The sequence below is a fragment of the Hydractinia symbiolongicarpus genome, chromosome 8 (genome assembly GCF_029227915.1).
Source record: "Hydractinia symbiolongicarpus strain clone_291-10 chromosome 8, HSymV2.1, whole genome shotgun sequence".
Lineage (NCBI taxonomy): Eukaryota > Metazoa > Cnidaria > Hydrozoa > Anthoathecata > Hydractiniidae > Hydractinia > Hydractinia symbiolongicarpus.
The window spans coordinates 3,231,800-3,258,595 of record NC_079882.1 but is presented as its reverse complement, the minus strand read 5'-3'; the positions used below and the strand labels follow the sequence as shown (position 1 = coordinate 3,258,595).

General features: G+C 33.4%; 4 protein-coding genes across 8 annotated transcripts; 2 read left to right on the top strand and 2 right to left on the bottom strand.

Moving 5' to 3' along the window:
• The first annotated feature begins 782 nt into the window (after window positions 1–782).
• On the top strand, window positions 783–3,829 carry LOC130654295 (transmembrane protein 216-like). Its single transcript, XM_057456850.1, has 7 exons — window positions 783–1,142; window positions 1,247–1,269; window positions 1,893–1,986; window positions 2,183–2,281; window positions 2,901–3,009; window positions 3,276–3,368; window positions 3,711–3,829. Exons 1-7 carry the CDS (start codon window positions 1,034–1,036, stop codon window positions 3,733–3,735), a joined length of 552 nt encoding a protein of 183 aa, XP_057312833.1. The 5' UTR covers window positions 783–1,033; the 3' UTR covers window positions 3,736–3,829.
• LOC130654291 (uncharacterized) lies at window positions 3,038–7,636 on the bottom strand. Of its 2 annotated transcripts, none has more exons than XM_057456845.1 (6): window positions 7,443–7,636; window positions 6,935–7,088; window positions 6,152–6,372; window positions 5,503–5,694; window positions 4,988–5,225; window positions 3,038–4,347 (listed from the first exon to the last, which is right to left on the bottom strand). In XM_057456845.1, the coding sequence occupies exons 1-6, from the start codon at window positions 7,474–7,476 to the stop codon at window positions 4,065–4,067; spliced, it is 1,122 nt and encodes a 373-aa protein (XP_057312828.1). In that variant the 5' UTR covers window positions 7,477–7,636; the 3' UTR covers window positions 3,038–4,064. The 2 variants fall into 2 exon arrangements, with proteins under 2 accessions (XP_057312828.1, XP_057312827.1); XM_057456844.1 differs by having other exon boundaries at window positions 4,988–5,231; window positions 7,443–7,633.
• A 4,619-nt stretch (window positions 7,637–12,255) lies between these two features.
• Window positions 12,256–17,418, top strand: LOC130654296 (mitochondrial inner membrane protease ATP23 homolog). 4 transcript variants are annotated; one of them, XM_057456852.1, is made up of 7 exons: window positions 12,256–12,343; window positions 14,780–14,905; window positions 15,291–15,336; window positions 15,842–15,926; window positions 16,094–16,228; window positions 16,559–16,633; window positions 17,005–17,418. In XM_057456852.1, exons 2-7 carry the CDS (start codon window positions 14,839–14,841, stop codon window positions 17,146–17,148), a joined length of 552 nt encoding a protein of 183 aa, XP_057312835.1. In that variant the 5' UTR covers window positions 12,256–12,343; window positions 14,780–14,838; the 3' UTR covers window positions 17,149–17,418. The 4 variants fall into 4 exon arrangements, with proteins under 4 accessions (XP_057312835.1, XP_057312836.1, XP_057312834.1 ...); XM_057456853.1 differs by lacking the exon at window positions 12,256–12,343 and adding an exon at window positions 16,847–16,914 and having other exon boundaries at window positions 13,099–14,905; window positions 17,005–17,148; XM_057456851.1 differs by lacking the exon at window positions 12,256–12,343 and having other exon boundaries at window positions 13,112–14,905.
• Window positions 17,419–17,907: 489 nt separating this feature from the next.
• Window positions 17,908–26,174, bottom strand: LOC130654286 (sodium-dependent neutral amino acid transporter B(0)AT1-like). The gene is made up of 10 exons (XM_057456839.1): window positions 26,020–26,174; window positions 24,123–24,290; window positions 23,653–23,920; window positions 22,879–23,134; window positions 22,546–22,656; window positions 22,134–22,373; window positions 21,626–21,824; window positions 20,945–21,104; window positions 19,389–19,560; window positions 17,908–18,857 (listed from the first exon to the last, which is right to left on the bottom strand). Exons 1-10 carry the CDS (start codon window positions 26,066–26,068, stop codon window positions 18,567–18,569), a joined length of 1,914 nt encoding a protein of 637 aa, XP_057312822.1. The 5' UTR covers window positions 26,069–26,174; the 3' UTR covers window positions 17,908–18,566.
• Window positions 26,175–26,796: the final 622 nt, after the last annotated feature.

The window sequence follows — 26,796 nt, the reverse complement described above, 5'->3', positions numbered from 1 at the left end:
TTAAATTATAAAGAAACTGAATAAACATACAAGAAGGAGGTGTTTAACTTTTGCAATAACAAACTTAAAGTTCCTCTCCTAAACAACTGATGTTGTAGTTTGAAAATTTTACGAGAACTATTCTTTCCCAAAACAACAGTCACCACTTTGTTCAGGTTGTGCAATCTGTAAATTAGGTTTGGATGATTCCTTTACAGAAAGAGTTTAAGTCAATATGCTTTATGTGTAAAGATGATTTTTTTATTTTCACTGTTTATTTGTATCACAAAAGTCGAAAAAAAATTGTTAAAAATCTCAAATCATTTATCTAGCTTATCCATACTTATCAGCAATTATAATAAGCTTTAGACTAAATTATAAAGTTAGCTAGCTACCTTTCCTGACTTGTGTTTTTTGTGACGTATATATTGCATGAGCTGTTGTTGTTACCTAACACAAACTTAACTTACGCAGTTCATATGAACAACGCAAAAACATTTTCAGTTTGTTTTGTTTTTTCAGTTTTAATCGAATGATAATTTCGAACAGGACAGTCTTAGAAATAGTGACCTCGTTCCCAGTGCGTAGAGTGAGCAGGAAAACATTTGGGAATACCGAGATTGAGGGAATGTGACTTTTCTCCACTGTATAGTAGAAAATAGAAACAACATAACATCCGCTTAAATGCCAAATGGGCTCTGCTGCGCTCAGCTTGCTTCACTTAGCTCTGCAATTATTTTTTTGTCTATCCTGTTCCTATCCTTCTTCTTTTACCACTTTACTGTTAAATCAATGTACAGAAGCAAAGGCAGGGGAACCACCACAGGGACATGAACATTTTCATAACGCAAACAACTAACACTGTGTCTTAAGAATTAGCTAGACCAAAACCAATTAGAAGTCTCTAAAGCCTTTTTACAAAACAAGATAATATAATCAACAGTTTTAAAAGCTTGTTTTAGGTCTATGAAAACGCACTACTCAAACAAGGTTTTTTTACACAAATTTTGTTTTTGTATTTAAGAGTTAAAAAAGCAAAGTATATATTGTGGAGATGTCTACAACGGAACAAGATGCTGGTCCATCAACATCAGAAGTTAACACTACTGGTGCTGCTTCTCCTATAAATGTTGCACCAGTACCACCTCCAAATGCTAGTTATGGTAACTCGATAAATATGTATATTTCTGCTGTTTCTTTGTATGATACCTTACCACATAACTTTCTTAATTTGCTGTTAAGTTTTCTCAAGCTACTTTTTTTTCAGGAAGAAGAAGAATGGTTGTTGATGTATCCTTTTTGCACCTACAAGAAATATGTTTCTAGTTTGCATGAGATAGTTTAAGTATTTTTCTGTACACCTTTTTCTAACCATAAAGTTTATAAGTTTATCTATGCTAAGATTATTCAAAATTAAGCATGATAAGCATATTTTAAAGCTGACAAAAATGAATATTTTTATAAAACATAGAGTTATCACTAAAGTCAATTAAAAATCAGTCAATTAAAAAAAATATGATAAAAAAAATAATCAACGTTACATAGAATCAACATTCAGAGAGTTGTTTTTGCATCCGAGACAATATGTTTAATTGGGAGACCCATGAAAATTCCCAATATTAATGAAAACAATAAACTGAACCTGTTAAAATGTGAATGGTTGTATTACCCGATGAACTGGCACAAAAAGAGAAATTTTCATCATAAACATACCATGCATAAAGTGCTTCAAATAAACTATGCTTGTAAAAAAGAATGGAACTCCATTTATGGGGACTGAAATCTAAGTTTTTTAATGCAAAAATATATTATTAAGATGCAATAAAAATGAATTGAGTAGTGCACAACAAAGAATTTTGGTTTGCATAACTTTTTACCATATACCATAAATTGGCCTTAACATTACGGTTTAGCTTTCATCTCTGCCACTACAGATCCTATTGCATTTAAACGTATATTTCTTTTTGTTGTACTGGATATGTGAATTGTTGATTTATGTGTACAAAGGTAAGGAAGAATGTTATTAGAATGTAAATTTCTGCTTCTTTAAGTTGTTATATTGCAAATTTACGTAATTATTACTAAGATCTTGTGTTTTCATGTCTCCTTCAATTCACCCACCAAAGACCATCCCTTGTCATTATGGGAAACACTCTGCAGGTTATTTTGTAAGAAAATAATTCTATATTTGTTTTGCTTGCAGGCATTATGTTACCTTTTCCTGATGTTGGTGGTACACTTGCTTTGGAGATCATTTTGTTGTTTTTCATTGCAGTTATCGAAGGCTTTCGATTATTTTTCGGTATGTATTTAAATTGATATTTGTACAAGCTGGAAAAGGAAAATCCTTGTAGGCTCGAAACGAAGAATTTTGTCTAATGTGGGATACCATGACAGGGTTCCCACGCCTCCTAAAAATCCTAAAAAAATTAAATCCTTCTAAATAATCCTAAAATTTCCTGATTTTTAGCAAATACTCCTAAACATCTCCTAAATTTTTTAGAGAACAACTATTTATAAAACTCTATTTGTATTATGGATTTTTTTGTGGAATATAAGTCAGAAATATTTATTTTCTGACTTATAATACCCTTGTTACTAATTCAAATTCTCCTAAATGTTTCTATGCCTTTTCTCCATTTATTGAAAAATCTCCTAAAAAGACAACTAAAATCCTCCTAAATATCCTAAAAAAGTTACTTGCAAAATGAGTGGGAACCCTGCATGACGTTGCTATTATGATTAGCATTTTCTTACTGTGGCAATTTTAATTGAGGATGGAAAATCTCAACCACATACAGCTGGTACCACGTAGCTAACTTGACCTAACTGTATCGTCGATGATATGGATTTCGAACGATTCATTGATATATTAAATAAACAATTGATCCATTAGAGTGAAAATTTCTTTTTCACTTTAGGTTATAAAGGCAATTTGGGTGAACGAAAGCAAACGTTAATCTGGTCTGTTATTCTCGCTCTACCCATACTAGTGTCACAGTTGTACATGATGTTATGGCAAACATACGTGTAAGATGGTCAACAATTTCTCCTCCACTGTTTTAATATTTTTATTCTTTTATAACCAAAATTTACATTTTGTACTTTAAATTTTAATTAAAACTCAAAACAGAAAAAAATACTATTCATCAAATAAAATCTTACATATGAAAATATAAATCAACATAAAATACATTAAATACGCGACTTGCAAAATAACGGTCTAAGGTGATATTTAACATATAATGTATAATGTTAATGTTGCTTGGATTTTTTTTAGTAATTCTTTTTCTTAGATTGAGAGCAGAAGTTATATTATGCGCAATTTTGTTCATCATGGTCTCACTGGAGGTTTTATTGTCAGCTGCAACGATATGGACTTTCCAAAGGTAAATTTAGGAAAACGGGCGGGACCAAGATAACTAGGGAAGTAATAGGTTGTTTTTTATGTCTTAATCCTATTTCGAGCCAAGGGACGTTTTGGAAATAACGTCTGACACATAAGGGTTGAAATTTCACAACTTATCATCATTTTCAGTTACTTCCCAAATAGTCCAAAATGTTTTAATATTAGGTCACGTCTGTTGTAATAGTGACCCATCGGTTACCATATGGTCTAAAAAATGGGACAGACGAGATAAGTCCCAATGTACCTTTCCTATATATTAAACATTGTGGCTTCAGTTTGATTGTGGTTACTCGAGCATATTTTTCCATTTTTATTTTTACAGACACGAGTCATTTATCCATGGGTGATTCACTAGTGGTAATTTATATATTTATCTATTGTATTTATTATGTACATAACTTTGTAAAGGATATTTTGAAATATAAAAATCAAGTTGAATAATTTTTTTTATTATATTTATTTTTACTATCGATAGCTTCCGCGAAAGAAGATCTGCAAAATAAATAAATAAATAAAAATGAATGGAATTAACACTTAGCACAAGTTAAAAATCCTTTTAAATATTTCCTTTGTTCTACTTGATTTTTTTTCATGCAAAGAATTTTTCATGTACTTAAAATTAAAAAATACTACAAATGCTACAATTTATTTAATATCCGATTAAAAAAATATTTATTCAGGCTTGTATTTTGAAATCTTTAAAAAAAACTTCGTGGCGTTTAAAATCATTTCTGATTAAAACACCAGCTCGTCCTGTTACACTTGATAGTGGTCGCCAGGTTAGAATTAGTAAGCCGTCGGCTGTTAACGTTGCCGATGACTCGGCTACAACTAACTTTAGTTGGGTCCACTGGTATTCTTTAAAACCCCGGTTACATTGATCAGATTTTTTATTTCTCCAATCTTCTAATCCATTTCTAACTGATCCAGTCGTGTAGCAATAAAAGTCAGATCTAAAACTAAAAAACAAAAGTTTTTTTTTATTGCCGCTTCCATAGAAGTCTTGTCAGTGTAGACAAAAGTTAACGGAACTTGCAGATTACTGTACATGCGCGTACATTCAAGACCATATGGAGTAAAATAGCTGTTATACATTCATACAGAATTAATTCATGCAGATTTTTTGGAAGCACGAGATCCAAAAGGCACTGAATTTAATTTTTTTTTTCTACTATATTCTCTGTTTTTTAAAGTTTCACCAATTTTGAGCAAATAATTTGTTGAATGGATTTACTTGAGTTCATCAGTCTGTTGTTTACATCTCATTTTAAAGTTAATTTTAAAGTCAACTTTTGCAAAAATATGGCCAAGATTGCTTCCTTCTTTCCTTATAAACTCAATCAGGGTGTTTGCTGGACCTTATAACCCTAAAACCCACAAAAAATAACAGGTGACCTGAAAAATATTAAGTATATAAATCTGTTCCCTGAGAAAAACCTTGAAAAACTTCTGATTGATTGTTTACACAAGATGCCCACTTCAGTGTTTTATGTTTACTTTACACTTAAGAATTTTGAACATTACAAAAATATATCAAAATACTAAAAAAATTGAAAAGGTTTAGCAAACAGGGTTAAAGTCACTTTATGATCTACTTACTGGAGGTATATAAAATCATAATTTTTCAAATCTTTTACGTTGAACATTAATCCAATTCGTGCTTGACTGTATTCCTCATTACTGTACACTTGAACGGAGACGGTATATTTTTTACTGCTAGGCACGAGAGCATTTACTAACACTGCACAAAAAGGTGTTGAGGGAGTCAATTCAACTTCGGTAGCAACTTTGGTGTAGTATGTAGTATCAGTAGCCGAGCATGTCGCAGTCGTGTACCCTGCAGCTAAAAGAACAGACCAAATCTACAAATATTTACAAAAATTTTTCAAATTGTATTCAGCAGAAAATTGGGGATGAAATTATCTAACTTAGAAGGTTTAACATTTGTAAGATATAAATTATACACCACGTTATGAAAACGAAGCTAAAGTTCTGATATGATGAGAACCACTTTCGTTTCCAGAGGTTTTTGCCTTTTCTCTTGTTATAGTAAAAATCCCTGGGAATGAGGGTGGATGAGAATGTGTATTTTTATTTATATAAAAAAATCTTACGTCCACAACGAGCTATTTCACACTTTCGAACTTGCTCCGGTTCGCCATTCTCTTCACAACTTTCACCGCCATTTTTCGGTGATGGATCGTTACACAAACGATATCGATCTTGGTATCCTTTGCCGCATGTTGCCGAGCAGGTGGACCATGTTGTCCAATCACTATACCCACCGTCAATTTTATCTGTCGCACCTAAAAAAGCGTTTTATTCGTTATATGGCAAGAACTGAAAATAAACAAAAATTTGTTTCATCACCTATTCTTTACCGAAGAGAATCTATCTACCTAGTCAGTACTAACAACAGGATTATTTGAAAAAGTGAGAAAAACAGACGGTAGGAAAGACTACCTAGTAGTTTCGACTTTATGCTATAATATCGAAATTTAATTTTTGTTAATGCTCATTATATCACCTAACCTCGGCATCTTGTCTTTTTTGACATCGCGAAAAGACGACAGGCGCTGGGAACGAGGTTGTATATCACCCTCTCACATTACACCACATTTATTAAATACGGAAGAAATTAATATGATCTTCACAAAACCCAAGCTGTTAAGCCATCAATTTTATTTTTCGTTTATGTGTGAACTAAAAATCAGGCGAAACCAGAAGAAGCAGGAAATCTTTGTCACAGAATTCCCAACCTACCTATCGTATATATGTACGTAGAATCCTGTGTTCCCACGCATTTACCACCACTTTTCTCATCACATTGCTTGTAGGAACCATCAATACAAGTGGAAGAAGGCTTAAAATGTCTTGCAATATTTCTCATACTTTTCTTTGAACCCCAACATTCTCCATAGTATTGTACGCCAAACACTTCGTAGTTTTCTTTTGCAGCTTTTTGTGCACATTTGCATATCAAACTATGGAAGATACAAAAATAGTACTCAGTAGTTAAAAGTTCGTATTGTTATCCTTCAGTTTCTCTTAGTCCCTGAACTGCTATTACGTCTATGTCTCTTTGCCAAAGGCAAATTGACCTGGCAACGAAGTTGTAGCATTGTAAAAGACGATCATCCAAAGGGTACGAAGGTGACATTTAGCCAAGTTTTTGTCGTGTTATAAGCAACCTCCTTTTTTATTTTAGCTTCGTTTGCTAACGACTAATTGCGATTTCGGCCCTAAGATATTCAATTGATTTCTTTTGGTACCTAACTTCACTAATGTTCAGCGGACGGCCAGTATGCAGCTTTAATGATAAAAGACAAAATCGTGTATATTTTGGATTTCCGGAAGCATATTTGGCATCTGGGCTCATTTTAAACTTTAAAGAAGAACCGTTGTAAAAGGGTAACCAATTTTTTTTTAACAGTGTTAGAAATTTCAGACTACCTGAGTTGTTTCTGAGGGCTAGGTGTTTGCTTATAAATTTCTCAAATCTAACAATGTAATTTCTTTTAGCTTGAGTTTTTTTCTAACACTTACCTTTGCACGCTTTTGTCAAAATTTGTCCACTCTATACTTTCGCTTGATCCGTCTCTAAAGCTAACGAGTAAAGTTTCTAAAACATTCTCTCCTATTTTCTGTACACAGCCACTCTTAATTGCAGGTACGCATTTTTTTTCACCGTAAGTTAGTCCTAAAAAATAAAAATATTCGTATCATTATGGGTTTTAATTTATGTGGGAAGGGTGGGATTAAATACAGTAGAGCAGGTTATTACGACAAGAGAGGGGTATGGTTGGACAAAAAAGAATTTTTCCACTTTAAAAATTCTCTGAGACGCTAAACAGTTTCTTTTTCACTTTAAAAAAATTTATTAAAAGCGAAATAATTATCTAGAGGAAAAACAGCGTGCCAAAGCACCTCATCCCCCACCGCGACCCATGTACAAGTTTGAATGACCTTTTTTACTAAATGTAGTTTAGCATCCATTTGAATTACTCAAAAATTCCCCCAGTTAGTGATTTCAATGGAAAATATCATGACTCACCAAACAGAAGAAATAATAATACGACTTTTTCCATGATTTGCTTGGTTCGTTTATGCGTTTTGAAGTTTTTCTCTCAATGAAAATACTTCTCTGCTTTTACTTCAATTTCTTCTTCTTCTTTATGAATGAAGTTATAGAACCTTTGTCATACAAATACAAATTGGAAATGAATATTGCAAGCAAAGCAACGACAACGCCTTCTTATAGAAGGGGAAACGGATCCAAAACAAAGTGTATTTATTACACTGTTTGTCCAGCTGGATGTTAAACAAAATTATATTTACCATAAAGTTGTTGTTTCAAAATTATCAGTGATTTCAAAATACATATTTACATGGTTTTTGAAATAATTTCTATTCGTCGTAGCGACACATTATTTGACTTGTGCTTGAGAAGTATTTGACAACAAAACATATTGGGTATAATCAGTTTATAAATTATACGTTACTACACGTGGTATGGCTAGCCTGTGAAACAATGATATCACCTGCCCTAACGAAAGCCTTGTATTATAATAACGTCGTTCCCAGGACTTCTAAGTTTTCTATGAGGAGAATAAGGTCTGGTTGGGTCCGAGGTTTGTTTTATTATTGAGTAATCGAAAATAAATGTACCTTTCTCTACCCCCGTCGTTCATGCGTCATGCCAAAACAAGAACACCTCTATCTACTTACGTCACTCGTATGTCGTATTTGCGACATTTATTTGTTTACTAGAACGTTCCTACTTTGTTGGTGATATAATAATAAAATCTCTTTAACCAAAAACTTAAGTTTTCTTCGTAGTTAAGCTTGACATGACGTTGATTAATGATAAAAAGTCTCGGAATGTTATAATCGGTCCAAAGTGTATATTCTGTATCATAGAGGGTACACATTGTAAAAGAAATATTTCTGTCCAATTTTTATACAAAATAACTGTAGTAACTTTATATGGAAATATGTACATTGTGGCGCCCTGTTATAACTGCAAGAAGATTGAAAAAAAATTAAAAGTCTTAAATTCTGACTAATTATTGTCTGAAGTTAATTGACACAATTGAGGTCCTCAAGGTTGCTACGCCTCCTCAAAAACCCTCGAAACCCTCGAATTTTAAAATTTTTCTAAAAACTGTTCTAAAAGTAACAAAAAATCTCCCTCTCTTCTACACATAAAGCATAGCAAGAGGAGAGTTTACCTGGCTACCATAAAAGTAGATTTCTCAACTTTCTACTTAAGGTGGTTTACCAACAAATAATGTCTAAATTTCAAGAATTGTCTTTTAACTGTTTTCTGACAGCAAATTCATCTTAGTGCCAAGTAGTGCTTATGACAAATTTCGGTTTTAATTGCGCAATCTGGCACTTTTTCCAACCAACCGCATAATAAGTGCATAGAAACGCCCATAGCAACCATTTTTGCATTTTTAGACAGCTTTCTTGCCCCTCCGTCGATGTTTAATGCTTTGAAATAGCTGGGTGATACTTTAGGGACTCCTCAGACAATTTATGACAGTTATGAATAATAAATGTGGTGTTCCGCACCCAATCAGAAAGCTGTCCTAACGATGCATCCTCCGAGTTTACTCCTCGTCAATTAGACTTAAGACTTAAGGTCTTAGGTATTTGGTGCTTTTTAGGTTGAAATAGTGCTGCCGTACATCTTTTGTCGATCCACAAGTCAAGTATGTCCATAAAATAATCCTTAAACAAGTTTTTTGCCGTTTAAGTTCGGAATCCACGCGAAGCACACATGCTTTACAATTTCTTCTGTGGATGCCGGCATTAGTATTACCTAGTGATTAACTGAAACCGATTTTTAAAGCGAGGTTTTGTCTTTGTAAACCACCTTAAATATCATTAACCCGCGCATGTTTTAAATTTAAAAATACATTGAAATGTATATTTGAACAACAATAATTTGTCTTTTACTAATGGTCAAAATCTCCTCAAATATTTTTTGATCAGGTTACACCTTAAACAGGTAACAGAACACCAATATCGATGTATTTTATTGATTATTAATACAATGCTTACGATTTTTTACTTTGATTTCAAGTGTTATATATCCTATCTTTGATTGGTGTCGTTTTACTTCTCCCGCATAAATGAGAGCAAGAGAGATAAATGTCGCCATGACACTACTTCTTTTTGTCTAAGGATGCACGAGGTGTCTCTAGTTGTAAAATATTTGCTCTTATCTCACAAAATATTTTTTTAATTATGTTCACACACTGAGTGTATCGAAACATGTTTGGTTTTTCTAAGAGAATCCGTTTTTGTTTTAGTTTTTTTGTTAAGTTTATGAAGTGAATAATAAGCAATTTTTGTTAGTCTTTTTTGATCTCGCGAAACTTTTTGCCTGCAAAAGTTTCTTCCTTTAAAATAGATAAATTCCTGCGTGACATTTACATTTAAGTGGTAAACTCTTTAACTCTGGTATTTTCGTAACAAGAAGAAAATGCTAGAGTTTGCTGGGGGAGGTATTTTCCTGTGGATTTCTTGTCACAAAAATGTCGTTGAGGTTTTAAATTATTATTGAGAGTTAATTAATGCCTTCTGCTTTATTCGAAACACTATCTTTACGAGAAAGAAATGTTAGATGGCAGAGCTAAAACAACTTACTGCTGAAAATGAAAACCAAGGAATGCATCTATAAACCTATAACATTGTCATTAGCTTGTTGAAATTAAATTTTGTTCAAAGTACAGTGTGGTAGATATGTTCACTACTGTTTTGCAACTTTTTCGTGTTTGTTTACATTTCATTCTTCTTTATAGAAAGCCCACTTTTAGTGGCGTGTATACTAATTTTACTTGCTTCATACCGCTGTCATACAAATATAGTTTGGTATATTCTTTAATGTTCCGCTGCTTCCGTTTCACTGCGGATTTTTCTAGATTTCACCTCGAAGTTAAGTTTCTTAAGGATACACTATCTAAGAATGGTTATCCTGTTATTTTCGTTGATACATGTGTTGAAAGATTTCTTAACAAGCTATACGTTCCTCCTGCTCCTGCCTACTGTTTCGATATTCCTAAGAAAAAGGTTCTTATTGTTTTGCCTTACTTAGGTACAGTTTCCTTATAAGCTAGAACACGCCTTAGGAAACTTTTTCGTAAACAGCTACAATGCTGTTCATTACAGGTTGTTTTAAGTCATCATTAAGATTGTCGCCTGTGTTTCGCTTCAAAGATAAACTTCCTAGGTCTTTTCTTTCAAGAGTTGTATACAAATTTTCGTGTAATGGCTGCAACGCTACTTATATTGGTAAGACAATACGGCACTTGAAAATAAGATCTTCAGAAAATCTAGGATTTTCGCATCTCACTGGTAAGAGGGTCGCTACGCAACAACCATCTGCGGTTAGCGAACACTTACTTATGTCGTCACACACGGCTGGCGGCAATAATTTTACTGTTTTGTCATCTGATGCACTCAATTATTTACTTGAGATAAAGGAGAGCCTCTTTATTTTTAAAGAGAAGCCTGTACTTAATCGTATGATTACATCTGCACCTTTATATTATTTAAATAATTTATCAGCAAGGGAATTGTCAATAACCTTATAAACTTGTTTTAGACAGAAAAGTTTTGTAATGTTGTGATCATGGCTCTAGAAGAGCCAAAAGCTCAATAGAATATGTGAAGAAAATAATGTTGTTATTTTTCTCAATGTTTGTTACATATTCAACGTTTCCGTTACTAAGTTTTATTACATTTCATTTTTCACACTTTTGTAATTCCAAATCTATCTATTCTATTCTTTTGATTTGCATGCATTTCCGTGTTCTAAATTTACAAAAATCGATTTTAAAAACACAACTTTTAGGGCAATATCGTATTTTTCTGCAGAAAACACTTGGGCTTATCTGTCTTGTCACCATTTGCATCAACAGGATGTATGTATGCAAGAATATAACTCAACAGAATCAAAAAAAAAGAGAAATGCAAATCGAAGTTATGCTGCTAATTTTTTAAAAACCAGGAGCAAACTTACACATAAATGATTTCTTCATATTAACGTTCTTTATTTGTAGCTGGGATTATGTATCCAAATTTATGCTAGTGTTGCGACTACTGCAGTATGAGTCTTTTCATTAATAAAATAAACATTTATTTAATGACATTGATATACCCTAATGACGTTAAACCTTCTGATACTAACATTAGGAAGAATGTTATAACTTAATTTACATATGGCTTTAGTGAGCTACAGCAATGTAAAAAGTGATGTAAAATGTAAAAAAAGTTTTCACCAGAAGTTAATGCGACAAATTACAACCACAAGTTTAAATACATAGTTATTTTTAATTAAATGGCACTAGCTTCATTCTCCTGTATATAGTGGTTATTTCAATCAGAAGGGAAGAGTTTAGAGGCCAACCTCGTTCCCAAGGCTCACAATATGTTGGGACAAGACAACGAATTTCGAAGTTCGCCACCAAAAGTAATTGCGTAGGTTCATTCTATATTAGATTCACACATCTTGAACTTGTTAATGTTCAGAGTGGACTTAGGACTGGATCTTAGGTTATTTGGTAAATACGAATTTCTTAAAATGTGCTAATTGTTGCTGACGTCAGCAAGGCCATTAATCACGAATTTCAGGGACTTTGTTGTCCCCGACGTGAATTATCTCCGTGTGCGGCGTGCTAAAGAAAGTGACTAGCAACTTTTCAACGCTCTCTGCCTGGATACTTGTGTGCAAAAGTAGCAACTTTGCGGCCTACCGGCTGCAGAGTATTGACTATTTGACTGTTTTGTCCATATTTGGATAATGATTAAAAAACTGCCATAAATAGTCCACGATTGTAGTATGTTGTTGCAGAAATTTTTCGGTTCCGTTGTATACTTTGCGTGGCAAATGCGCTCCAATAATTTCGCTCCGCTTGCTTTTCTCAGGATTGTTTCAGTATAAAAGTAAGTAAAATCCAGCTTGGCTTCTTAGGAAAACTTTTAAAGATGTTAGTACTACCTGTAAGCTAAAGGTATCATATTTCTACTGAAAAATCTTCAGGGCTAAAGTGCTGTAACTGTTGACAGGTTTGTAACACAGATGGACTACATCTCTTCCCTGCTTTTTAACTAGTCAGGAGACCTTGCATAATTTTTCTTAACCAAGGAGAAATTGTCTACTGGTTGGAATGTCACGTGGGATTCCAGTTGAGGCAAACACTTTTGTTTCACCATCAAACTCTCACAAAAAGAGCTTTGATTAAACAAAAACTATAAGTATCTAAATTTAACTAAAGCTAAACTACCAAAAGTCCTCCTAAAACTACACAATATGACAGGCTGGAAATTAGACAATGAAGATTCTCAACAATCTGACTGAAGAAATGTATGTACATATTTTTTTCTTCTAAACCATAGAATGAGAAGAAGAGTCTTTCTTATATTTGTATGTTTCAATGTTGCAGGTACCATTTTAATACTAGGCTTTCACATGCCATTGCATTCAGATTCTGCCATTTTCTCTAAAATGGCAGAATCTGAGATCTTTTCTCAACATGAGAACGTTTTTTTATGTTTTAATATTTTTTTTATTATTTACTAGTTATTTATTTAATATTATTTTATTCATTTATTTCGTTTCACGATTAAAAGGAATCTAAGAGTGAGTCCTGTAAACAAAGTTATTCTGAACAGTGTATTCCATTGTATAACGAAATGAGTCAAAAGAGTTTCCATTTGAATGATTGTAGCGTCTTGATTTTTGCAATGCTAAATCGTCATAATGGAAACAGAGTCTAAATTATAATTAAAAAATCAGAATTTCTATTTCATACGAGAATACATTTTGACCCTCTAGAAATTTGCTTGATATATTTTTGTGTTGATATGTAGGTTTTCTATGGAATATTACATTATATGCTTTTGAATATTAGAGCAGTTTTTATGGGTTATGGGAGTCAAATAATGCAGGAGTCAAAGAATCTTTTCAAGCATAAATTTACCATTTTACTTATTTTTAATTCTTTAAAGTGTATTTACTGCAATGATTATGTTTGAAGTGGAAATTTGGATTGTGATGATGTAATTATCAAAGAAAAAAACAGTCTATAAAAAAAACTAAATATTAAGAAACTTTCAATAAACTTTGGCAGGCTGAAAAAATCTCCAACTTTAAGAAACTTATATATACATATTATATCTATATAATAATACAGAGCTTCTGTCTGTGACTTTTGCAAAGTAGATAAAATTTCTTTGTTAAAGTCTATAAAACATCGCCTATAAATTTGTTCTGTAAATTATCAAACTTTGACGTTAGAGCAATATTGACGTCAAAGGAAAGTATATTAAGATTAGTGAAGCCATTGCACTGCACCTTTAAATTTAAGGCTAAACTTGGAAATGGGTGGAAATAACTGACATCATCTCTTGCGTGGGTAACTAGGGACTACCTGGGACCAATTTGGGTAAGTTTTCCAAATCTGGATCTCCAAATTCGTTTCGGAATGGACGGGTTAATGACGTCATAAAAAACCTTTAAACCTTAATATCTCTGCATCCATTTGTCACAAGTACACGATCCTACACATTTTCTTGATCAGCGTTTCAAGATCTATACAATGAAGGCAACAGGCAAACACATTTATAAAAAGAAAAATTTTGTGTTCTGACATGTCTCTGCTGACGTCATCAAAATTTAAATGACGGTTGTTTTTTTTCTGTTATCCTGCCTAAGTGGATTTTTTCACGGGCCTTATTGACTAGTATATATATAAAAGTAAAAATACATAGAAGCATAGCAAATGTTGTTTATATTAAAATCACAGCCAAAACGAAAGAAATATTTGAGGCTAAATTTATCAAAAATTTTGAGAATAATCAACACAACATGCAACATGTATAATGAAGTAAGAAACACATAAAAGGAACATCATAGACTAAAATATAAAAATTGCTGATGTGAAATTGAATTAGAAATAACGATGTGATTATGTAAGTATAAGAAGATAAGATATGCGTATTTTACATGGCATGCCTTACAAACATTGAGGAATATACCATGTCTATTATTTCCAGGAGGGGTCATGGCTTAGATGGGGAGTGTTAGAGTCCTCGCTTTGCCAGACAACTTGCTGCAACATCCAAAAGGCCCAGTGTGCCTTCTCCCCTATTTCCCTCACAATGCTGGGGTTAACACAGGACTACGGTAACATTCATTCAACCATTTGAATCACTGTAAAGGGGAAGAATTAACATTTACTTGAATCTTGTTCTTCTCTTTTGCAAGGACATACCTGATATTTAAATGTAACTGCTGGAAAAATAACTTTCTGTATATAATTTCCTGTGTATACTTTTAAATTGTGTCTACTTTTAAACATCATTTCCTATTATATTTAGTTAACAAAGAACAGCTGTGAAAGTTACAATTAAAGGGGCCCTAATTTGATTTCGTATTCATGCCTTCTTATCAAAATCAAGAACATATAAATTGTATGAAAAAGGCTAATGTGGCATGCAAATTTTGTAAGTGGGAATTTTTTTGATGTATTTAATTTAATTTGTTAATAACAGGTATACAGGACAGGACAATAATTACTAGGGCCTTTTTAAAAGTTGAGAAATTGTAGTATGCAAAAAAGTAAACTTTAAATTGTCAGTGGTTGTTGTATATGAGAAGTGAAGATCTATAGGTTTTTTTTTTCTTTTTCTGATACCCCTTAGGCAAGCAACTGGGATTTTTTTTAATTCCTAACATTGGCGTTTATTTGGAATTTCATTTATTAATTTTCTTGATAAATTTGTGTGGATATTTTTTTTAGGGGGAGGGGCAATGTAATCGAGTGTTCATTCAAGAATTTATAGTAACCTAACTATGCAGCAGTTTCAACAGTTCCTATTCTATTTACAGCTGGACCAGTTCAATTTATGTTGAGTCAGCTCAAAGCACTTGGATGGTATGAATTATCTTAGCATTTTTAGTATGATGTATGCATTGTTTTTTTATAACCAGATTCCTACAGAAAAGAGAAAGGCAGATTCGACCATGAGTTTATTTTGTGTTTGTAGCTCATAAATTTCTGTTATGGTCCTGCGATTTAATGTTAAACATAGAGTTGTTATCGCCAAATTTTGACTATTTTTGGTCAAAAATGAAAGTAAAAAAACATTTGTGAAAATTTCAAATCAGTTACTCCAACAGGGTAATAAAGTTATTTCTGTTATTGACAAATACATGGTTAACCTGTTTAACAAATTTAATAACTGTGACCTCATATTGCCTGATTCACTTAGCAAAGTTTCTCTCTTAAAGTTTTCAGGTAATCCACCCTACCACCTGGATAATTGAAGACAGGTTTTAAGGTTAAATCTGACCAAAATTTTGTGTTCCTTTTATCTGAAGCTTGATAATTTCCTTACTGAATGTTAATAGCTGCATAACCATATTCTATCCTGTTCTAGTGAAATTAGTTTGGAAAACAAAAGACTATTATGCGAACCATGTGATTCAAAACTGTTTGGTGGCTTCGACCCAGATGCTAAAGAGGTTAGTACTGAACTTTAGTGGTCAACCAGATGGAAATCAAAGAAGCATTACTGTAGTTATTAAATATTTTATTTGAAATTACTGTTGAACTATTTACAACAGTAGGTTCCAGGAGTTGTGATTAAAAAGCGTTGTTATGTCAGTGATACATTTTTTTCCATTCCCAGGTCATCCTGTGTGAAAACAATTTGTCATCTCAAGAACAATACAACACTATCCTGACACACGAGTTGGTACATGCATATGATGTGTGTCGTGTGAAGTATGACACGAATAATTTAAGACATCTAGCTTGTTCAGAGGTAAGAAAGTAAGGATGTTAAGATGTGGATAGCATAATCTTTTTTGAAAGGTGTAATTTCTCTTCAAAAACAGAACTGAACAAAAAAGCAAACTGTGATTCCCGAAATTCGATCGGCTTGTTAACATTTCAGAGTTAAAATGGTTGCAGATTTTTTATCGACAGGGAAGGGAAAGTTATAAATAGCAAAATAATAATTAACACAAACAGCATAACCAGTGAAGCCTATCCTCAATTAGTTAATTTTCTAGGATGTTTTAAAGAAAACTTTTTATCCCCACAATATAGTCATTTCAGAGTTTTGTTGTTGATGAAGTTAATTTACTTATAGATTCGCGCAGCAAATTTGAGTGGTGATTGTTCATTTTGGAAAGAGAAACCTACCTCTGTGAAAGCTCATTATCAGGTATCGTTTCACTTAATTTATGTACAAGAAATTAAAATTTAAATTGCTATTGTTATTATTAATCAGAGATATTGTATATAAAATAAATTAAGCGAGGTGAATAGTAGAGTGGGACGAGTCAAAGAGAAACTTATATTTTTTATGTATAAATGATTTCTTTTAAAATGGGCTTAAAAGCAGAAATTTCTTCCCCTTAAACCTTTTTCCTTTAAGGTAGCACGTGCTGGAAAATCAGGGAAAACTGTATCTCACAATGTAACAGTTTTTGTGCAAACGTCAGGGTAAATAATGTCCTCCATGATTATACAGTCAGGGAAATTTTGAGAATTGTGCTACTAAGGGAAAATTTTATAACCACTTTTTTTCTCTAGACTTGCGTGAAACGAAAAGCAGTTGAAAGTATACTTTGCATGAAAAACATATCCAGAGGCAAGGCCGAGCAAATTGTAGACAGTGTGTTTACAGAGTGTTTCAAAGATACAGCCCCATTTTCAAAAATACCTCTATTGAAGTGATAATTTTAGTAGCATATCGCGCGCCATATGCTCTGCTATTACAAAAGTAATATATCCCGGGTAAGAGGATATGTAAGATTTAGATCTTACGATCAAATAAAAAACTGGAATCGAGATTAATCTCACGTGCTGTCACAGGCTGTAATACCAGAACTTTTCTTCATGACTGTTGCTCTAGTGCCATTTTTCACTAAAGCATTTTTGTATGACAAGAATACTTTTATCATACTTCCTAGAAATATTAATTGACAACACAATTTGGGTGTTGGTTTACGTTACATTTATTCGTTGCTTACAACACTCTATATCTCTATAATAATAGCCGTTGTCTGTCTGTCTCTGCGCGGACCCCCGCTAAGTTAGAAAATGATGTTACGAAAACACGAATATCAAATGCGATATATTCTTATCCACTTTGTTGCCACGGGTAAATTCAAAGGACGGGCGAACCCGTGGATTTTTCCACCGGCAACGACTAGTCTATATTATAATGCCCGTATACGTCTGTCCGTCTGTCTGTCTGTCACGCAAAATGGTAGCTTAGCTGCGACGGGCGAACCCGTAGATTTTTCCACGGGCTAATTATTAAAATTTATAATAAATAAAATGCTTCGTATAAAATAATTTTAGTTATTATGGCTACACTATATAAAAAGTTTTTCATCCTTCCAACATCATTATTATCATCTTTGCAATTTTTTCTTGTTAATCAAAAAGATGTGTGGAGTTTGTTATTATTAAAAAAATAAATTCAGAGCAGAAATTTTTGCGAAAATATATTTCTGCAGAACTTACTTCAGCAACCCTATTTGGAAAATAAAATTCCGTGAAGCTGCACTTTCCATAACAGATCACAAAAATAAATAAAAAAATGAATTAAAAATAAAAAAATAGTAATGATAATCTTTAAATATTTTCTTCAATTGTTATTCGTATCATTTTGTGCAGTGATGTACTTTATATTCTTGATAAAGACACTATATTGTCAACACTTTTCTTGTTTTATATTCAAAATGCAAATTTAAAGTAGTTATTTTTCATGGAAAATTAAGTTGCAGATGCTTAAAAAAACTATCAATCACAAATATATGTTCCAGGAAAAAATTCTTTCCTAAAGGTAATAGATTTGAGAAGACAACTTCGGTTCAAAATCTGTCTGTATTTAACACATGAGAACGAAACACGAATAAAAGCTACAAGGACTGAGACCAAGGTTGAAGGGAAGGATTTTGCACGTCTTTATTTTTCAAATCTGCCCCAAACTAAGGCAAAAAGCGAGAGAAATTATATTGTTTACACCAAGGTCGAAATATTTAGAAAGTTCGGGATATTTTAACAAATTCACAGCTAGGAGGTAGCAGAAACAAACAAGGTTAGGAAGGAGCTTATCTTGTAGCGACGTTTTTGTAAATCTAAGATCAAGCCTCATTAAGTTTTTTCCTTATATCTATTTCAATCTCTTCTGGTGATTTTCTTCGACTTCGATCAACTATGCTTGGATCGGGATGGTATTCGGCCAAAGTACAAAACTTCTTACGAAACCCCTCTCTCCACTTTGTTGGATTTTGTACTAAATCTTTGATTAAATATATAAAAATTGGGCTCACTGCAGACAGGATTATCACTGTAATAAAGATTTGCGCCCACGTACTGTGTGAAACTTTTTTTATTGACCCTTCAACGCCACTTCCAAATGGTGAAAATGAAATCTAAATAGTAAAATACTTTAAATGTATTTCATTAAAGTAGTGCCTGCTAGATAGACCTAGCACTGCGATGAAGTCCGTCATGGATTAACCCTCGTGTCTGACGGTAAGTACCTGAAAGTCAGAGTATTATTTTCGCGTGTTTAATTTTCACACGAGAACTTCTTCAACAAACGCAATGGATATTTATTCAGTTCCTAAGTGCTTGGCAGTTCGGATAACTTAAAACATAAGATATGGATTGAAACTTCTCGTTTGTTTGAAACAAGATTATTAAGGCAACTAAGTATTACATTACACGCAGTTCGTCCCGAAAATTATTAGTTCGGGTTTTGCAAACCCTGCGCTCAATCTAACCTCCTTAACACAAGGTTGCAACTAATTTTATTATTTCCCTTTGTGCAGACTTTTAGTGGCTGTACTTTTTGCATGGCGGTGGTGAAAGTTTCGACATAAATTTGTTGAGAGTTTGTGAAAATTCAAAAAAGAACGGCAATGTAAACTCGTTGTCGGGTTATTATGTGGAGTACATACCAATTGTTGTGCACATCCAACGTAAGCCATATATGTTGCTCCCTTTGTTATTTGTTGATGACAATTTGCAACAAAAATTATAAAGATAGCTACTGGTGAGATATATTTCCAACAAATCATCCAAAACAGATAAGGTCGTTTTCCTGTCATATACTCAATATCATCAGCAAATCTAAAATAATAAAATGTTCTCGCTAATTTAAAAATCAACTAAACTACCATGAAATCCATGAAAAGCTGAACAAATATGCGACGGAAAATAACGCAAAAACCCGTATTTATTCATTTCTGAACATTTTTAAGTAACATCGATTGGTATGAAAGATATTTAGTCATTTCTGAACATTTTTAAGTAACATCGATTGGTATGAAAGATATTTAGTCATTTCTGAACATTTTTAAGTAACATCGATTGGTATGAAAGATATTTAGTCATTTCTGAACATTTTTAAGTAACATCGATTGGTATGAAAGATATTTAGTCATTTCTGAACATTTTTAAGTAACATCGATTGGTATGAAAGATATTTAGTCATTTTGTCTATTCAGTATTCTTGTTTTTATTAAAGGTTTGTCATTTGATAGCTTAGTAAACAACGGAGATTCTTTTCTCAGTACCAACTGGCCACTGCAGACCGCAGCCTGGGTATTTTTTGCATTCGCATAGGCCTTGTAGAAAATTTTATTGACGCGCTACTTGTGATTACGATTATACGAAGCAATCCAAACCAGTTTCCAAGCGGAAGTAACAAAAGTAAGTAAGTAAAAAAATTATCGTGTCGCCACAACTGTGCCACATGTAACATTCCGTCACATCATTATTGCATTCTGATTGGCTGCATACGAAATTGGTGACTTGAATTTGTGGCGACACGAACAAATTATTTAACAAAGTTTTTTTTTGTTACTAGTAACAAGATACAAAATCAATCGGTTTGCTAGCAACAAAACCTACACCGGTGACACAAGTTCGCATATCTATAAATTTGTTAATATCGACTGAAAATATTACCGCATGTCCCCGTCGCTTAACGATCTGCGAATTCAGAAAATGGCTCATGCTGACGTCACCAAAAATTAGTACCATCAAGGACTTTAGACCTAACCACATAACTATATTCCAAGTCTAGTTAAAAATTGTGTACTAGTGATTTCCTATATATATATATCTCAGAAATATTTGTGAATGCACTCTAAAGTCGGCAATAGACCCTTTTATTATTAGCGACATTATTTTACATGTCCCACTTTCGCAATGCACTTCGGGAAGGTTGGGGTATCTGATGTTAGTGTAAACAGACGATTGCGTTGAATTGTATTTGTTTAAATCAGGTTTTTTTCTGAGAAACTTCTGGAGTATTTGTCTCCGAATGGTGTCACTAACGATGAAAAGGTATACTTGAAAAAGTTTCTTCTGTGCATGTTCATAAGCAAGAATAACAAAATTGTCAACCTCGTTTCCAGCACCTGTTCTTGTTTTTGTATATTTGACAGCGAAAAACACAGCGCTGATGAGCGACAAAAAGCCCTAGAAATGAGGTTGCAGAGTTTCTCACCTGTCAGTACCATACACCCACGAGATAGCTATTGTTTGGAAAAACGCTATGACGACTAAACCAAATGAGACAGAGTATTCATCAAAAAGTTGAAAGAGATAATATCCAGGTGACGAAACAAAACTTATCCCAACCAAAAACATGATGGCTGCAACAACACCTAAACAAATTGGCATGCAAAAAAAAAGTTTATCTTGCTGCACTTCTACAGGAAAAGGTTAAGCGGAGTGTTGGGTATTCATCGTCCACATAGTGCACCTTATTCCTAGAAATTTTGGCGCGTAGAAGATTAGGCGAAATAAAAGATTCAATTTTTATTTCATCGCTAAATTAAAGTCACGCTAATTTATTTTTTCTGCTTTAAAAATTAGTACAAAAACGATAGGTTTGTTTTCGGCTCACAGTTCATACGACTAGGAATCACAGCGTGCTGACTGCAATTCTCAGTAGAACATGGCCACATGGTTAAGTCCTCATAAACATTACATTTGCATGCAAAATGTGTTTTAATTAAATGAGCGCAATAGCTGAAATAACCGTAGATCTCAATCTCGTTCCCAGCACCTGTTGTGTCTTTTCTATAACCGGGACAGCGATCTCGCCGCCCCGAGATCGCCGTTTGATGTTAGAAAAGATACAAGACGCCCTGGAGACGAGGTTGCGTACATCTGGCTTAAATACCTGTGAAAATCTCTCTTGGAATTTTCACCCAATTCATATCATAGAATGGTGTGATAAAACCTTCAAGTGTACCAAATTCTGAACCAATGCCCAACAGAATCAACATGATGAAAAACAGAATAGACCAAAGTGGTGATACAGGCATTTGAAGAAATGCGTCGCAAAAGGTTATAAAAACAAGACCAGGTCCACCACCAATCTAGAAGTAACAAAACTATATCAGTACATTTTCTTGACATATTCCAGACACGTATGACGTTTATTGCATGATTATTTTGAGTTAGATGCTTCCATCATTAAGCACAATTGCAATCATGTTTGATGGAAAATGGAAATAAATATTATGGAGATAAATAATCGTGAAATCGTACTGTTCTAGCAATTGTGTAAAGTACCTCTACTACTTATTCTTAGCACATGAGCAAGACTATTAGCTATGACAACACATATAAATTGTGCATAAATGGGTACGTACCCATTACTTAAAACAGTAAAAATTTGCTTTTACCTTATCAACTTCTCCACCAAGCCGATATGCTCGATGTCCCAATATAGAGAAAACAACTATTGCAGAGAAAAGTGAAGTAGCGCAATTGATCAAGACAACGGTGTAGGCATCTCTCACGCAGTTGTTTTTTATAGGCATGTAACTAGCGAAAGAGATCAATGCACCAAATCCCAAACTCAACGTAAAAAACATTTGAACTGCTGCGTCCAACCAGATTTCCGGCTCCAAGACCTTTTTGAACTGAAAAAAAGATCACAAGTTCAAAACTGTCAACTAGAGATTTGTGGAAAATTGAAAAGTTCACAGCGATTAATTATACCTAGAATCTGGAAGGATATTTTCCTTCTAGATTTATCGCGTGGAAGGCCAACTATGTGTGAAAAATGCTGGTATGTTTAAAATAAAAACTTACATCGGGTTTAAACAAAGCTTTCAAGCCAATTTCCGCTCCTTCCAGAGTTAGCCCATATACCAATAGGATAATCAATATAAGGTATGGAAATGTAGCTGTGAAATACGCAGCCTAAGATGAATAAGAGTGTCATTTAAAACACGCTATTTATAAGTCCTGCATCTGCATTCCTACTTCTTTGATATGTTACAAAAGATTTGAATATCAGTACCTTAAATATATCATTACAAGAGAAAATATTAACAAAGAGAACATTTTAAAACTAAATCATTCGAGTTTAACCAATTAGCATCAGAAAACAAGCATGTGTGCCGTAACGAGAATCGTCTCTACCTTCCCTGTGGATTGAACCCCTTTCACGATGCATATATAACATATCAACCAAGCAGCAAAAAGACAGCCAAACAGTTTATACTGCACTCCTTCTCCAACATCATCAAGAGAAGGTGAGACGTGTAATACTTTTGTGTAGAAATAATGTAACTGAGGATCATGTACACAACAGGAGGAGAAGTTCCTCATTGCAGAGCAGTCCGTTACTGATTTATTACTATGGCAACTGTCCGACAAATTCTTGTACTCGTTATATCTACAAACGAAAATGAAAAAAATGTCATTTCTTCAAGATACTGGTTAAAATACGATCAATATATTTATTTTATATTGTCCTTATCTTCGAGATTGCTTGGATAATCACAATAAAACACTACATGAAATGGTAATCTTTATCTGTTTTGTCAAACATAGAAGCATATTTAGTTGCAAAATTTTTTTTGCGGCATATGTTGCGTTGTCTGTTCTTAAATAACGTTTGATACGTTTTTATATACGAGTAAAATTCACAGGAAATGGCCCGTTGTACATACTCTGGTCGACTATATCTCGTATCGTATATTTCTCAGGCATTCTTAACACGAAATAGCTACTTGGTAAAAATTTTGAACAGAATACAGACTTTTTATTTAGACATATTTAGACACCTAGGAGTTGAAGCTGAATAAGCTAATTTTTTTAAGAATTACTAATTTCTTAAAGAGGAAAACTAAACACGAATATATAGCTATTTAGGCGTGTTCTCGATGTCCTTAGTAAGAAATGTGGACTTACGCTGGACAATTCTCCAGCCTCCATGGCAGCTTTGAGGAAAACGAGGCAAAAAGATAGTGAAAACACCATGCAATTACTATGATGTAATAAATGCACAAAAACATAGAAGTCACTAAACACGAAATACCAACACCCTTCAGCGCGGGGTGGATACTGCTCCAACATCCTATTGCACTTCTTTTAAAACGCTGTCCAACAGCGTACTCAATGTAGAAGAGCGGAATTCCTTCTATGATCATCATCGTGAAGTAGGGTATAAGGAAAGCACCTAAAAGTCGAAGTTCAAGATATACCAAAAAGTAAACATGTTATGAATCATAATTCCGACAATGACGATGCAATAACAGTGACGAAGTTTGCATTAAAGTATGTTACCTTAAGAATAGCACAAGAAATAATTAGACTACATCTGTGCTACAAAATAAGTATCCCCAAAAATAGATTTTATTTAAAATTGATTCTTTTTCTACCTCCTCCGTTTTTCTGACACAAGTAAGGAAACCTCCATATATTTCCTAAACCAACAGCTATTCCGATAGATGCTAGGATAAATTCCACTTTATTTCCCCACGATCCTCGTTTTTTCTCCTCATTTTCATCTTCTTTTGGTGTTAGCTGCACTGCTTCGGAATCATTATCTAAAAAGCAGAATGATAAATAGCTAACTGAACTCATTCGACTAAAGATTTTTCGCAAACTTTTCTAAAGTATTTTTTTCGGAAAAATCGTAAATTAGAGTTAATTTAAACTGGACGTTAACTTCTTTTGGCAACAAGAACGACTATTGATGACGCGAGACTTTTTTCGAACGCTATCACTACGTTAATTCGCCAGCTCCTGATATTAAAACAAAAACGTTCCCTGGGCAGGTTTTATTCTTTTTTCAATGAAGGACTTTCAAACAATGATTAGAAAAGATAGAAACCAGGCGTATAAACATCAACTACACACTCTTCAACATAACGCAGTAGATAAGAATATTTAATTATGATACACAGTTGAAGACAGCTTGCAAGAAGCAGTGATTCAAATTAAGCATAAACACTGGTTTTAACGAATGTCCTAAGGAAAGGAGAGTACTTAAAGCCATCATTTAACCATCATATCAAAATCCATGTAAAACCTACAACAGGTAAACGCAAAAAATGTTTCTTATAGTAGTTGTTGCCAATCCAAAAATCCACGGTTCACTCGTCAAATAATGGAGATATGGAGAACAGTGGAAGAGATAAATTGTATACTAACCACTGTCACAGTTGGAAAGTAAAAATGACTTCTCCATTATCAAAATAAAATCAATTTACCAGCATTTTGAAAAATATAACAAAATAAAACCCTTTAAAATGATAAATATTACTTTTTCTACCAAACAAACCAATCATTCATAATTCTTCTAAAACTTTTTCACATTTCTTCCTGTGAAAGAAATGACGCGTTTCGTGCTTGATTTGAACACCTTTATTGTGGTGGAAGATAATTAATCGTCCAAATGAGATAGTTAAAGTAAATAATTAAGACACAGTATTGGAGATTGCTTATCTTTGTAATCTATCGCTTGCTCATTCTCTTTCACGCTAAAAGAAATGTTTAAGGTATTTACGTCAACCGACAATGCGTCGCAGCAATTTATCAACACGAGGTTTATAATGCGTTCAGGAAATCTGTACACCCTTGTTTCCATACCTCCACTTTTTAAAACCTCATATGGTCTACCTCGTGTCCAAGGTCCCTTGGTTAGCGCAATTTTTTCTAATGTCTATGTGATAAGGAAAGATCCATGGAAACCAAATTGTATATAATTAGACTGAATTATGGAATATTAAACAACCTGGAATCTTTTTCGTTTGAAAGCTGTGAACTGGACGGCCTAATTCTGTCAAAAAAATCATGGGCTTGAAAATCCCTGGATACGAAGTTCGAATGTGTAACATCATCACTAAATCACTTTCTAATGCTTAAATTTGTCAATGAGCACGAGAAAATATCTGTTCATTTTTGTTTTAGCGTAACCTTTACCTGAACAATGATAGGGTAACAATTCTCCCCTTAGATTTTACTACAATGTCAATCTCGTTCCCGGCTTTTTACGCCAACCCAACATAAAAACTCTAAAAAAGGCATTGGGACGAGGTTGATAAAAATTATCCGTAAATCAGTGAATTTCCAAACCAGCATGTTACATATGTGGAGCGATGAAACTCAAGTTATCAAACTGACTTAAATGATTAGACAATACCTTATAAGCTATTGGCGGTTGTGTAACCGCAAATATAATACTATTTATCTATCTATATCTTCTAATATGCACTTCCTGTAGGTATGGATTAAAACGTTTCTTGAGATAATTCCGAAAACAAAAAAAAGTACCTTTTTTCCACGTTTTTAGTATGAATCTGTTTAGTTTTTCCCAAGACATGCTTGCTGTACTGTAGTTACGTTTCACAAAAAAAAAATCTTGCCATACATCCTTGTGTTTATATTTTGTTATTTTTCATGAGATTTATGTTCCGGCTTGACATTTTAACCAGTTTATGTCAATTATTTATCAAGGATGGTTTTTATCAACTACGCCTGTTACGGTCCTAAAAAATCGTAAAAAGCAAAGATTGTGCGCCATATTTTTGTATAAAACCTTCACAGCTGTTACTCAAACTGTTGCTAAGTTAATTTAAACGAGTAAACAAATAGTTACAATCGCTAGATTCTAGATTCAATGAAGGACGTAGAAACCATGTAAAAGTTATGTTAACAAACTTGTCTTTGTAATTATGAAAGGTAAGATCTCGTTTGTTACACGTTATAATTGCCATGGGGAGAGTATTGCGTTAGTCTATTACAATTGCAAGGATTCAGAGCAGTTGCTGGTAATATAACAAAGTTTGCGAAAGCATTGAACACAAAAAATCGAAAGAGTGTAGTTGCATGCTTAACCTCACGATAATATTAAAACACTAGTCGGTACCCGTGCAAAAATCCATGTGGTCGTCCGTATTAAAATTACGCGCTATTTCGTGTATGTTGATGAGAGACAGACAAAATACGGCTATTATTATAGAGAAAATTCGCCCTTACCCCTTAAAAAATTTTTCTCCTCCTAAAAATACAGTTTTTTCGCTTCAAAAAAAAAAGAGTTAGTCTGTTCTT

Bases quoted from the DNA above. Each gene is read 5' to 3' on its own strand.
- LOC130654295 (XM_057456850.1), top strand. From the start codon at position 1,034: ATGTCTACAACGGAACAAGATGCTGGTCCATCAACATCAGAAGTTAAC. The intron at 1,143-1,246 runs GTAACTCGATAA...CTTTTTTTTCAG, and splicing joins ACCTCCAAATGCTAGTTATG to GAAGAAGAAGAATGGTTGTT. The intron at 3,010-3,275 runs GTAAGATGGTCA...TCTTTTTCTTAG, and splicing joins ATGTTATGGCAAACATACGT to ATTGAGAGCAGAAGTTATAT.
- LOC130654291 (XM_057456844.1), bottom strand. From the start codon at position 7,476: ATGGAAAAAGTCGTATTATTATTTCTTCTGTTTG. The intron at 6,373-6,934 runs GTAAGTGTTAGA...TATCTTCCATAG, and splicing joins TTTGACAAAAGCGTGCAAAG to TTTGATATGCAAATGTGCAC. The intron at 5,695-6,151 runs GTAGGTTGGGAA...ACGCTTTTTTAG, and splicing joins TACGTACATATATACGATAG to GTGCGACAGATAAAATTGAC.
- LOC130654296 (XM_057456852.1), top strand. From the start codon at position 14,839: ATGCCTTCTTATCAAAATCAAGAACATATAAATTGTATGAAAAAGGCT. The intron at 14,906-15,290 runs GTAAGTGGGAAT...TTCTATTTACAG, and splicing joins TAATGTGGCATGCAAATTTT to CTGGACCAGTTCAATTTATG. The intron at 15,337-15,841 runs GTATGAATTATC...ATCCTGTTCTAG, and splicing joins CAGCTCAAAGCACTTGGATG to TGAAATTAGTTTGGAAAACA.
- LOC130654286 (XM_057456839.1), bottom strand. From the start codon at position 26,068: ATGTCTTGGGAAAAACTAAACAGATTCATACTAAAAACGTGGAAAAAA. The intron at 23,135-23,652 runs GTAAGTCCACAT...TTTCGTTTGTAG, and splicing joins AGGCTGGAGAATTGTCCAGC to ATATAACGAGTACAAGAATT. The intron at 21,105-21,625 runs GTATTTAAGCCA...CAATTTGTTTAG, and splicing joins TCCAAGAGAGATTTTCACAG to GTGTTGTTGCAGCCATCATG.